General features: G+C 60.9%; 1 protein-coding gene across 3 annotated transcripts; it reads right to left on the bottom strand.

Moving 5' to 3' along the window:
- Positions 1-770: 770 nt before the first annotated feature.
- On the bottom strand, positions 771-12,741 carry FBXL16 (F-box and leucine rich repeat protein 16). Of its 3 annotated transcripts, XM_081090448.1 has the most exons (7): positions 12,416-12,729; positions 9,647-9,749; positions 4,903-5,561; positions 3,712-4,220; positions 3,306-3,390; positions 2,892-2,955; positions 771-2,663 (listed from the first exon to the last, which is right to left on the bottom strand). In XM_081090448.1, the coding sequence occupies exons 3-7, from the start codon at positions 5,545-5,547 to the stop codon at positions 2,515-2,517; spliced, it is 1,452 nt and encodes a 483-aa protein (XP_080946574.1). In that variant the 5' UTR covers positions 5,548-5,561; positions 9,647-9,749; positions 12,416-12,729; the 3' UTR covers positions 771-2,514. The 3 variants fall into 3 exon arrangements, with proteins under 3 accessions (XP_080946574.1, XP_080946573.1, XP_080946575.1); XM_081090447.1 differs by lacking the exon at positions 9,647-9,749 and having other exon boundaries at positions 12,416-12,741; XM_081090449.1 differs by lacking the exon at positions 9,647-9,749 and having other exon boundaries at positions 12,411-12,430.
- Between the last annotated feature and the right edge of the window lie 290 nt (positions 12,742-13,031).

The following is a 13,031-nucleotide window of genomic DNA, read 5'->3' as shown; positions in this document are numbered from 1 at the left end:
AAAAAATATATTTTATTGATTTTTTACAGAGAGGAAGGGAGATAGATAGATAGTCAGAAACATCGATGAGAGAGAAACATCGATCAGCTGCCTCCTGCACATCCCCTACTGGGGATATGCCCGCAACCAAGGTACATGCCCTTGACCGGAATCGAACCCGGGACCCTTCAGTTCGCAGGCCGACGCTCTATCCACTGAGCCAAACCGGTTTTGGCCTGCCCCTCTCTTTTTTAAAAAAATATATTTTTATTGATTTCAGCGAGGAAGGGAGATATAGAAACATCAAAGATGAGAAGAATCATATATCGGCTGCCTTCTGCACACCCCACACGGGGAAATCAAGCCCACAACCGGAGCATGTGCCCTCACCAGGAACCGTGGCTTCCTGGTTCATAGGTCAATGCTCTACCACTGAGCCATACCAGCCGGGCCTGCCCCTCTCTTAACCTCATTTACCATGTGCATAAAACAAGGCTCATTTTTGCCCTTCTGAAAGGATGGACTAGATCCTAGATATTTTGGAGAGAATATTAGGTGTAATGACTTTAGTGCCTGTCTCTTCCCCCTGAACCAAAGAGAGCTTAGGGACCTTCTCTGTTGGTCAGTACTGGGTTTTCTGCCTGGCACCAAGGCACCCAGCCCCTGTATTTGTGGAAAGAACCAACAAGTTTGATAAGTTGAGTGGTGCACAAGAATCCAGAGACTTAGGCCCCTCAGGCAGATATACCTTCCCCATCATAGCCTGATTACCTAAAAACAACTCAGACACATGTTTTTACAACCTTTTTAATATATATTTTTATAAACAGGTCACGTGATAAAATAGCACAAGAAACACTTACCAAATATAAGGTTATATCTTCCGCATATACAGGAGAATGAGGTCATTATGTACAATAAGAAAATGATTTTAGGGGTTGGTTGGTTTTGTTTTCCTCTCTCCCCTTAATCTTTCCTTCTACAGTCGTTGGAAATATCACAGCTTCAGTTGCATTAATACTTTGGACAAATGGACAGCTGCCACCTCCCATTAAGGAGCTGTGGGAGGGGCTGAAGAAACTGGCTCCTCACTACTTCAGCCCAGGAGCCTCCTGTGAGCACTCCAGGGGCAGAAAGATCTTTGGGCTGTTGAACTGTTTCTATGCTTCAATAGTATCTCTTGTTCTCTCTCTCTCTCTTTCTCTCTCTCTCTCTCTCTAGAACTGGTTACTCTCTTCCAACCAGATGGGGGGCAGGATGTCCCAAGATTAGGTGTGGGCACTGTATCTCCTGGGGTTCAAGGTTGGGATGGAAAGGGGTCCCAGCCCCCTCCTCAGCAATTGCCATGATGTGCCAGCATCCCCTAGGACTTCCCAGTCTCAGGATCTGACACATCATGGTCAGAGCCCAATAGGGCAAGCAAAAGTTTGGGCAGCTGGGGAGGGGTGGGGGGCGGCTAGAAATGAGCCCTCCCTCCTCTGGGCGCTGAGGGTGTGCTGGCCGCTGGAAGCTGGCTGCTGCTGACCCTGAGCCTTGACTGGGCCACTTTTCCAGTTTCTAACTTATAGAGACCTGCCCAAGGTGACGTGTGTCACCGAGAGGCCTGGGCCCAGCTACCTACAGGGACTGCAGTGAAGGGTCCACCCAGGACTGCTCCCTCGGCCTGTGGGCCCTGGGGCTTGCTTCAGCTTGGGGTCTCTCAAGGTAGCTGTACCACCTCTGGGTTAAGATGGACAGAAGCTGGCTGGGCTAATGCTCATTGTGCCAAGGTCATTGTCACCCATTCTGCACCTCTCCCAGCCTAATTCAGCCCAGTCTGGCCAGGGCCTAGGGACTTGTAGGCCTGGGGGTAGGGTGGGCAAGCAGGGGACTGTCTCACACAGTGCCAAAGAGGAGGGGAGGTGGCGTAGGGCAGGCTGGAATGAAGTGGGGGAAGGGCGGTGGGACTTGGGCTCCTTGGAGGGCCATGGCTTTGGTGGCAGCCTGTTTCCCCTCGTACCCCCTGGAGGGCTCCAGGTGAGGTGCGGTGGAAGATGCAGGCAGCCCATGGGGCTCTTCGGGCCCCTGTGTCCTGGGAGACCCAGCCCCCCTCAATCCCAGTGGGCCCTTCCCGAGGCGGGGAGGACAGCCCCGGGAGACAGAGGGCAGTGCGGTGGGGAAGGCGGTAAGAACGGCGTCTGAGAGCTTAAAAGGCCTCTCAGGCCCAGGCCCACCCCCCACCCCCAGTGGGCGTGCGATTCAAGGGAAGTGGCTGCGGAGGGTGGGCGTGCAGGGCGGGCACGAGGGGCATGCACAAATCCCCGAGTGTGTGCGTGCGTGCATGGGGCGGGCTCCGCCCGTTACCCCCCACCCCCCTTCTCCCTGCCTGGGCGGGTCCAGGAGAGGAGCGGAGGGGCCGCGGGGCAGGGCTTTCCCTTGGTTCGCTGGACCTCCCGTGCTGGACAAGGAAGTGCGGGGAGGGGGGTCTGAGTAGGGCCCTCGGGTCCCCGCCCAGAGCCAGGCGGGTTCCAGCGACCGGGGCGAGGAGACCCCACGCTATTCGATGACGAGGCAGCGGGGCAGGTGCTGCGAGAAGTACTTGAAGAGTTCGGGGGTGGCCCCGGGGCAGTTAGTCAGCTCCAGTTCCTCCAGCTCCTGCAGCTGCACTAGGCCCGACAGCCCGGTGGTGGTCAGCAGTGGGCATCCTGCGGGGACCGGGCGGTGGCTGAGTGGGCGGGGCCCGGGGAAGGGGCGGTTCGTGGAAGGCGGGGCTAGAGCCTGCGCTGGGCGGGGCTAGAGCCTGCGGGGCCTCTCCCTCCGCTGACCTGGACCTAGATCCGCACAAGGGACCCCGCAGGTTTGGCGGAGGCGGACAAAGTGTGTGCGTGTGCGGGGGTGATCACTGTCCAGGAGGGCGGCCGGGGTAGTCTCACCTGCCAGAGACAGGAGACGCAAACTCCTCATGGCCAGGAGGTGCTTCAGCCCGAAGTCCTGCACCTGGGCGGGAGGGCGGAGCGAGTTAACCATTTCCGCTCGCGCCCGGTGGGAGCCCCACTCCAGGGGTCAGGCCGCTGGCCTGGAGCTGCTGGAGGGTCAGGGAGCGGGGTTCAAAACGGGGGTTTCTCGGCTCCCCACGGAGCCAGGAGGCAGCTGGGGAATGTCGTTGAGGGCCCTGGGGACTCCGCACATTCCGCTTACGTCGGCCGCTGGGTGAGGAGGGATCCCAGACTTCCTTACAGGATCTGAGTGGGCCGGGAGCAGATCAGAGGACGGTCCGGGCGGGGCCTTCCCCGCGCCCCCCACCCCTTGCCTACTCCCCAATCGCCAGAGGCGGAGAGGGCCGGTACCTGGCAGCACCATCGCAGGTAGAGGCTGCGGAGGGACGACATGGTAGATAAATAGCTGAGGCCCGTGTCCGTGATGCGCACACACCTGTGGTTGCAACAGAGCGGGGCCGTCCACCTTCAGAACACCCCTCCTTTTCCCTCAGCTCCCACCCCTTACTCCTGTTCCCGGGGTCCCCTGGCGTGGACTCACCCCCTGCCCCACTCATAATAGCCCCTTCCTTTCCACAGCCCCACCTCACCCACACTAGGCCCGAGTTTTGAGGACCGCGCCCCTCACCTGCGCTCCCAACCCTGCAGCAGCCCCACCCTATTTACAGTTCATTAATCTAGGCTGCGGGCTCAAAGGGCTCTGCTGACCTCGCCCGCCCCGCCCTCATGGCCTGGGGGTGGGGGAGGGTGCACACACCTGTCCAGCACCAGCTCCTCCAGCCGGTGCAGGTCGCAGGCCACGTACTCCAGCGCCATGTCAGTGATGCGCGGGCACCAGGAGAGGTCGAGGCTGCGCAGCTTGCGCAGGTTCTCAGCCACCAGCTCTACACCGTCATCAGTGACCTTCGAACAGCCGGAGAGGCTAAGCGCTGTGAGGTTGGGCAGGCTGTGCACCACGTTGACCACACCGTGGTTGGTGATCTCCCAGCAGGAGAGCAGGCGCAAAGTGTGGGTGCTGTGGCCCTGGCGCGCTGTGAAGTAGGCCAGTGCCGTGTCCGTCACGTGGTAGGCCTGCAAGCTCAGCTCGGCCAGGTTGGGCAGCAGCTGCGAGATGGCTGCGATGGCGTCATCCGCCACGTTGATGCAGTCACTCACGCTCAGCGAGGTGATGCGGGCACTCAGGCTGGACCACAGCCCTGCCTCCGTGAAGTCGTTGCAGCCGGACAGCTCAAGGCGCACCACGCCCTGCATCTGCTCCAGCATCACCTGTGGGCGGGTCAGGAGGTGTGACCTTCAAGCTCACCCAGGTCCCCTGGGTGTGCCCCTCCCCACAGAGCACCGTGAGGAGAATAGGAGAGAGGGTAGAAGGAACCCTGTCCTTCGTGTAATCACACGTGGAGCTGTACGCTTGGACGAGGGCACTTTACAGTGTTCCTGTTACACCTCAACCACACTAACAGAGGAGGCAGGGCGCAGGGAACTGGGAGCCCATGGCCTGGCTAGAGCACGTGCCCAGAGCAGTTGGTGTTAATGATTTGATGATTACAGTCCAAATCCCAAGGAAGGCGCCACCTGCACCCCTGCCCTTTGCCACACTCCCCCCATTATCTCTAGAATCCTCCCCACTGGGCCGGTGTTCAGAAGAACCTTACCCGTAATGAGCTGCGTGTCTGTCACTGTCTTGAAATTCTAAATCATCTTTGAACAAGGGACTTGCATTTCCATTTTGGACTGGGCTGCTCAAATTATGTAACTAGTCCCGCTTTCACCTATCCCAGAGCCATGATCCTCCCCAGGGCATTGGCTCAGCCCTCAGCTACATTGCTTCTTGCATGCCTGAGCTGCCTCTGGGTCCACTCCCCACCTCTCCTCACCCTCACACCTGCTCCATTGCTGCTGCCCAGCCCTGCCCCCTCCCTGTCCCTTCTGAGCCAGCAGCAGGACACACCTCCAAGCCAGCGTCAGTGATGGTGGAGCGCTTGAGGCTCATGGCCTTGACGCCCTTCTTGGACAGGGCGTAGTTATCGATGAACTCACAGATATCCAGGTCGGAGACGCCCACTAGGCAGAAGCCTTCAAAGCCGCGTGCCGCAAAGCCCTGCAGGTTCACGAACTCCTTTTCACCACCCGGCAGCATGTTGTAAAGCTCCTTGGCGTGCAGCACAGGTGTGAGGCCCGCCCAGAACTTGGGCTGGTAGAGGACGCGTCGCCAGGTCTTGCACACCTGGGCCAGCACGCACTTCTCGCAGGCCGAGAAGTACCAGAAGAGGCCATTGAGAATCTTCTCATCTGTGGCCAGTGGCGGCCGCTCCACTGGGGGCCCAGGTGCAGGGGCTGAGGCTGGTCCACCAAGGGGGATCCCTGCTGGGGGGCATAGGCCCCCAGCCAGGGCAGCCCGGGGCAGCGAGGCAGCCAGACTGGGTGGTGGGAGAGTGGGTGGGGGCAGTGGTTGGCAGGGGCGGTTCCTGGCAGCGGGTGTACCCTTGGTGATACTGGCTGCACCCAGACCGTTGGGCTGGCCTGGCAACTTCACCAGGCCATTTCGAGGCAAGCATGGGGGCTTGGGGTCGCCGTCGACTCCGGGGCTGGACATCTTCCTCCGTCACTCTGCAGATAGGGGCCCAGAGTGAGGAATGAATTTCATGCTCTCTCTGGGAGGGCAGAAGAGCTGGGCCCCTTCCTGTCCCCGGGTGTCCCTTCCCAGGACACTCCTAGAGCCACCCGACAAAGAGGATCTAAGTGTAGCCTCCCTCCCTGATGGAGCAGCAACAGCACAGGGCCAGTCTCTGAGCGCCTAGTGTGTGCACTGAGCTCAACCTGCACCCACTCACAGAGCTTTCCACATCTCGGTTACAATGGTTCTCATTTTACAGATGAGAGAACAGAGGTGGCGAGAGACAAGTCGCTCACCCGTTACTGTTCTCTTCACCTTTGCTACTCCGATGCCCACCATCCGTGCCTGCCTGGCCTACCTCCACTGCACAGGGGCTGCATAGCTAAGGGACAGGGTTTAGGGCAGTCTCTGGCCTCTCCACGGTGGGGCGCTGGCACGGCTCTGGAGTAGTTCCAGTACTCTTGAGATTCCCACACCAGCCCCTGAGAATCTCAGTGGCTACAGGAGATTCTGTAGCTCAGAATCTACACAAAGAAAGGGCAGGTGGCTTCCCAGAGATCACTGTGATGCCAGCACACTGAGCCCTGGACCATACTATCTTTATTTTTTTTATTTTGGTTAATTCTCACCCAAGCGTATTCTTCCATTGGTCTTTTAGAGAGAGTGGAAGAGAGAGGGAAAGACAGAGAAAACATCAATATGAGAGAAACACATCGATTGGTTGCCTCCTGCACGCACCTGGGGAGGAGCCTGCAACCAAGGTACGTGTCCTTGACCGGAATCAAACCCGGGACCCTTCGGTCCGCAGGCCGACACTCTATCCACTGAGCCAAACTGGCCAGGGCACATACTATCTCTTTAACCCTCCGCCTAGTTCATTGAGGATGATGCTGTGGTGACTGTAGCCATTGACCAGAGGAGAAGGCCGAGCTGAGGCAGTGTGAAATGCTTGCACAAGGTCATAGTGGTAGAGCAGAGCTGGTTATGGAAGGCTATGTGAAGGGGGCTCTCCCCAGAGCGGGGCTGAGACCACCCTGGCTCCCCTTCTTAGGCCTCCAGGTCTGTGAGTGGGTGTCAGAGGGCACAGGCCACAGATGGCCCTTGAGAGATGGGGCAGTGGGGCTCTCACAGTGCTACCCTTTGCTCCACATTCCAGATATCCTGCCCACCAGACATCCAGCGAGGAGGCTGTGCACTGCATTCATCCACACGGTCACACACACTGGACTCAAAACAGGTCCCACCTCGGCTGTGTGGCCTGGGCAAGGCCTTCTCTTCTCCCAGCCTCACTCTCCTCACTTAGAAGCCAGACAGGTGACAATACCTCCTCCACTGGACAGCATGTGCAAAGGGCTACGCATGGTGCATAGCTTACAATGCGCACTTAGGAAATGACACGGGAATTGCTTCTGAACCCCACGGCCGGCTCGAGTGGAAGGGGACAGGAGCCACTAGGAACGAGGGAGGTAAGTGGGCAGTCTTCCCCTGCTCTTCCCAGCGCCACACCCTCTATTGCTTCCAAGCCCTGGACAGGACAACCCTTGCTAGCATTCCATGCCTGGAGAGGGTGCCCAGACCTGGGACACGTGGCCCTCATAACTGCCAACCCAGCTTTGGGCCCCAAAGCCCTCCTGACCTGGCAGCCATGAGCCCCTAGGCCAGAGTCCACCCTGGGCCCTCCCTCCCCTGAAGAGGCTCCCACACCTTGGCTAGCCCCTCCCTAGCTCATGACCAGGTAGCTCATGACTTCACACAGGTTGATACATGACATCTATAACTTCTGCCAATTACCCACTGGAGTAATGGCTTTCAGCCTCAGAGCAGCTGGGGGTCGGGGTGGGGATTAGATTAGGCTCCAAGGAGTTACAGTTTGCCCACAGTGGCGGGGGTGGTGTGACATGAGGGCTGCCCTTAATGCCAGCACAGGAGGAGGGGGCCATCGTGGCCAGCAGTGTTTCATGGAGTTACAGGATGAAGGCCACAACTGGCCCCCACTCCTGGGTCCAGGGCAGAGGATATCCCGGTAGCTCCCACCTTTGGGCTGCTGGGCGCAGAGAAGCAGCCCCGGCCTGAAGACCTTCTGCGTTCCCGGAGCAGGGCTCCATGATTTCATCCCTCAGGGCGCGCCGCCCACCCGGCCTGGGCCGCTTCCCACAGCCGAGGCGGGGCCGGCCTGGCCCTCGGCGCGCAGCACCATGGACAGCGCCCCAAGCAGCCGCTGTGCGCGTGCTCGAAGGCGAGGCCGGCCGCCTCCACCGCGGACAGCGGCTGGCGGTGTGGCGGTGTGTGGGAGCCGGATCCGGCAAACCCAGCTCAGCAGGGAGGGGCCCTGGAGGCGGAGAGGGGTTTCGGGGAGAGGAAAGAAGCCGCCCGGTTCGTCTAAGATCCCAAGGAGGCAGCGGAGGCGGCACTAGGGGAGAAATAACTCAAGAGCAGATTTAGACTGAAAATGCTTCCAGCCATGGGCGTGCGTGTGGAGTGCTTGAGTTGGGGGGACGCACGTGGATGCCCCCCCGCCCCTTCCTGTCCCCCACTGGAGCTCACATTTGCACACATCCACAGTCCTATCTCCACTCCAGGGCCTCAGGGCCAAGCTGGTGAAACAAACTTGCCTCTGGGAGAGTGCCCTCAGGAGTGGCCAGGACCAGGTCGACCCTCTGCAGCCGGGTGGTGGTGGTGGTGGGAGCTTGGGGGGTGTCTGAGGCCTGGCTGCCCCTCATCCCACACCCCCACCCCGGCCAGAGGGTACTGCCTTGCCTGTCAGTCAGCCCTCCCAACCCCTACCTCCATGCCCTGGATCAGAACTGCCTCCCTACAGAGGCAGCCCGGCTGCTGCTCAAGTTTTGTCCATGGTCCTGCTGTGTTCCAGCTGTTCCTCGAACTCCAGCCTCACTGACCCAGCCTGAGAATCCCCCGCTCTGTAGCTCAAAATTGGAAACAGCCACACGTTGGCCCAGGGGTCAGGGCTTTGGGAGAAAGGTGAGCTCAGGGTCACAGATGCCAGTTAGGTCCATGCAGGGCGAGGACGAGGGCCCCTTTGCCTGGCCCAGGCCCCATCCACCTAGCCAGATGGGTCGCAGTGCCTCTACCTTCCTGGTACCTGTGACTGCACCCAGTGGGGCTTGAAGTTCCTGCTTGGAGTTTCCCACCAGGAAGGGGTAGGGACAGCTGCCGGTCTGCTGGGGGCTGCCTCCCCATTTAGGGATAAACACCAGGAGCGGATGCTGGGAAAAGAGGCTTTTCAAAAAAGATGCCCACACTTGCACTATTATTGGCCTCAGCACTGGTGGGTTGTTCCTCAGTGAGGAGTAGAATTACAGGGGAGGTCCCCAGAGCTTGAGGCTCCTGGGGTCACCGCAGGGGAAGGGGGAAGATGGTGGCCTCTACTTTAGTTGTCTGGTCCCCCTCAGCCTGAACCAGAGCTGGGTCAGGGTGCCACTTGGGAGAGCCCCTGTGTTTCCCCAGCAGGCTTACAGCGAAGCATGGTAGCCAGAGCGGACCTAGGAAACACAGCGAGGCCCTGGGGACTCCTGGGAGTCCTCCGGAACTTTGTGACTTCCAGGCTGACAGGCTGCAGACAGCCACACTGGGGTATCGTAAAGAGCTGCCTCTTTTGCAGACCCTCACTAGGCCCTGAGACCCAGGTCCCCACTAGGCCCGAAGGACCCCCAGCACTGACTCCAGGGTCTCAGTCAGCAGCTGGGATCTCATCACTGTCTACCTACTGGCCTCTCCCCTCGGCTGGGGGCTCCTTGAGGAAAGATGGCACCAGGGCTCAGGGGCCTCTCAGTGCTTGCTTGCTGAATGAATGAATGAATGAGTGAGGACTGGCAATCAGTTAGCAGGGGCATGCAGAAAGGGGTGTGGCTACCTAGAGCTCATGAGGCTTGATGGAGGACAGGTTAGATTAAGAGGAGGGCAGTCAGAGGGGGAGCTGCAACTTGGTTCATTCATCCCGGTTGTGACAGAGGCTAGTGTCCACAGGGGAGGGAGGCCACTGGGGTTGGGTTGGTACCAGAGCCTCTGGGAAGGCCCCCAAGACCCTGGGGCTCCAGGTGGGCCTTGCAGTTATTCAGACCCTTGGGAAGAGGTTGACTCATGGCTCCTTTTCGGCTGAGACTCCCCTTGGGAACTGCAGGGTTAAGGAAGCTGGCTGCCTCTCCCCCATAATCCGGCCGGACCTGAGGAGAAGGGGACAGGCACCACCAGGAGGGACGGAGGCTAGCGGTCCTGCTCTTCCCAGCACCACACCCCTCACTGCTGCTCTGAGTCCTTCACACACTGCCTAACCATCCAACATAGTGGGGAAAGCAGGCTCAGAGAGTCAACTTTTAGAAGTTGTACAAATCTGGGACCCCAAGATCCCCACCTGTCTGACTCCCTAAGCCCAGGCCAGGCACAGTGGTCCAGAGGGCAACCCAGGCCCCCCAGCCAGCCTGTCCCTGGCCAGGCACACCTCCTGTGGCCTCTCTGCTCTGCTCTGTTCTGCTTACGTACCTGTGCCCTCCCAGTTCGGAACCCTGGGCTGGTGGTCTCTCCCACCATTGTCCCTGTCACACCCCTATCTCCTTCCAGAGGCTGCAAGCTGCATGTCCACCCCTGGGACACTGTTCTTTTGGATTGTTCATTCCCGGGAAACTCTCCACCCCTCATGTCCCCCACCGTGGAGGACTCTTCCTCCATCTCTGATACCCCATCTGACAGAGCCTGCCTTGGACACTGGAGGTCTGGCCCCAGCAGAACCTGCACTGACTAGTCCCCCTGCCTGCTGAGAGCCACGAAGCCAGAAAAACTCACATAGACCGATCTGTGGTGGTAACCCCAGGGCCTGGGTGACAACCGGGGCAGCTTGGGATTGGGGGTGTGGTGCAGGCTGACACATTCCATGACAAACCCCGTGACTCAGGCACATTCACATCCCTGTCACTTTGCACACGTCCTAGCCGCAGCGCTCCCCTCCCGCCCCCAGCTTAGAGATGATTCTGGGATGCAGGCTGCCCCACCCATGCACCGGGGCTCCGAGAAGGGAGCACGCGGCCTCAAGAGGGATTGGAGTTCATGCTCCAACAGTCTTCTGGCCAAGCTCGGGGCAGCTCAGCCAAGTGGGACTGGGTGCCTTGGGGAGTGGATGTGGGATGTCAGGCCTCATCTAAGCCCGTCTACTCTGAAGCACCTGAGCACCAGGGCCCAGGCCTGGGGTGTTCAGTGCCTGCTTCGTTGGGCAGCTGCCTTGACCCCTCTCCCTCTTTCCTGCCAAGTAGGGGAAGGTGGCCCAAGCCCACCCTCTGTGGCTGTTCTGGTTGAAGTTCCTCCCAGTCCACGTGTAGAAACGATTCTGAGCCACCCACCGGCCCCACAAACCTTCCCTCACTGCCACCTCCACTCTTCCCACGCCAGCCTCTGAGACCCAGGTCACAAAATGGGGGCCAGCCAAGGAGCTCCTTCCCCTACCTCCGGGGGAGATGTCTCCCTGGCTCTCAGCCGTGCAGGCCTCCTGGGCTGGGCCCAGCTGTCTGGAGGGCACCAGGTCCCCCAACCTCAGGTTCACTTGTTTCCTTCCCATCAGTGGGAGATAAGACTCGTTCAAGTGCCCAGGAAGTGGGTGTGAGCTGGAGGGTGGCAAATGTCCCATGACCCTCCGCAGCATTAGCGGGGCTCATAGGCCTGGCCCAAGGTGAGGGGTGGCTGACGTGGGGGGAGCCAGAGAGTGGAGGCGGGAAGCACTGGGGGAGCTAGTCCTGGGGTCCTGCACTGCCCATGTTTACGACTGGGGCATGACTTTTTCTCCTCTCCAGACAGCTCAGCTCCAGCCCTGTGGCCACTTCCTGCTGAACCCATGGGTCTCCATCAGGCTTCTGACCTGGCCTGTGGGCCCCCAGACTTCTCAGGCCTTCTGCACCCAGGCTGCTGTCCAGCAGCCTTCAAAGGAGTCTGATGTAGGAAGGGGCCCAGTGCCTGCCTGGCATCAGGGAGGCCTGAACTGACTCTGGTCACTGGGCCCTAGGAGGAGGCGGTGAGGGGAGGGGCATGCTGGAGGGGCAGGTGAGGTGGCATCCACCATCTGCTCTCTCCATGCAGGGGAGACTTCCTGTGTAGAGGAAGGGAGGGGCTGGAGGAGTGGCACTGGGCCTTTGGCTCCCTGAGGTTCCAATAGCCAGGGCTTCTCTCCTCCTGGGGTGATTGGTGTTCCATTCTCTCCACCTGCTCAAACTCCAGGAGTACAGGCCCCCCTCCCCCGCAAGTCTCGGGGTACCCATTTCCCCTTCTGAGGCCCTGCAGCTTTGGCCAAGGCCTGACCCCTCCTCCAGAACCAGGCATGTGCCCAGTCCCCTCCCGTCCCCTCCTCCGCCCACTGTGCCAGCTCCATACAGGCCCAGGGCCAGAAGGTGTCCAGAGGCGGACAGGCCCTGAGGCTGGGCATCCGCACGGCTCCACCTGGAGTGTGATGTATCTAACACCCTCTCACAGCCCAAGGGGCTGCTGGTGCTGAGGCCGGGACACGGAGCTCAGCCGTGGGCCGGGACCTCACCCAGTCAGGCGACTGGGGGCCTGCGATTGCGCTTCCAGGGGGCACTGTCAGGTAGCACCGACCCACCGTCTTGGTCCGGTTGCCATGGGGAGTGGGCCTCACTCAGCCAGGCCATCCTTTGGGGTCAGGGGCTGTGGGAAGGTCTGGCAGGGCCCGACGCCCGGCAGCCAAGGCCAGGGAAGGGGATGCGATTACATAAGCCTTCGGGGGTGGAGAGGCGGTCTCAAGCCCCCTCCCCACCCTCGCATTGTGGTCGCCTCCGCGGCGTAGCCTGCCCCCCGCCCCACCCCGCAGCCAGTCCGGGAGCACACACCTTACCTCGGCCCGGGCTCCTGGCTCATGCCACGCTGTTCGCCGGGCTTCCTCCCGTCATTGGGAGCCCGGCATGAGAGCCGGCGAAGCGGGAAGGCGGCGGAGGTGCTGGCCTGGCCGGCAGGGCCTGGCCGCACCCCGCGCCCGGTGCCCCGGCCTGGCTGGCCACTTCGGCCTCACCCCAGAGGAGCTCCCCGGTGGGAGAGGATCGGCTGCCCCAAGCCTCCCACCGGGGAGGCTGAGGCTGTGCCCAGATAAATAAGGCCGCTTTGCAGGGAGCCGGGCGGGCGCCTTCTCCCTCCCCTCGCCCTCCTCCCCGCGCTCCTCCCCCCCCTCCTCCCGACGCTCCTCCGCGGTCGCCGGCGGCGCCGCGCGCGCGGCCCCCCTGCCCCCGCCCGGCCCTACGCGCCGCGCCTTCGCGCGCTCCCGGTTCCGGGAGCCAATCCGGGTTGGGGAGCCCGGCGGGAGGGCCGAGGATGCCGAGCCCCGCCCCGCCCCGCCGCGCACACAGCGCGCTCCCGCCGCGGCGCCCACGGGCACGCGCCAGTCCCGGCGGCACCCCGCCCCCACCTTCGCCGCGGGCGCCCTCACAATAACAAACGCGGGCGCGCGGCTGCGCGGG

The sequence above is a fragment of the Myotis nattereri genome (genome assembly GCF_964212035.1).
Source record: "Myotis nattereri genome assembly, chromosome: 4".
Classification (NCBI taxonomy): domain Eukaryota; kingdom Metazoa; phylum Chordata; class Mammalia; order Chiroptera; family Vespertilionidae; genus Myotis; species Myotis nattereri.
This window is presented reverse-complemented; position numbering and strand designations above follow the sequence as displayed.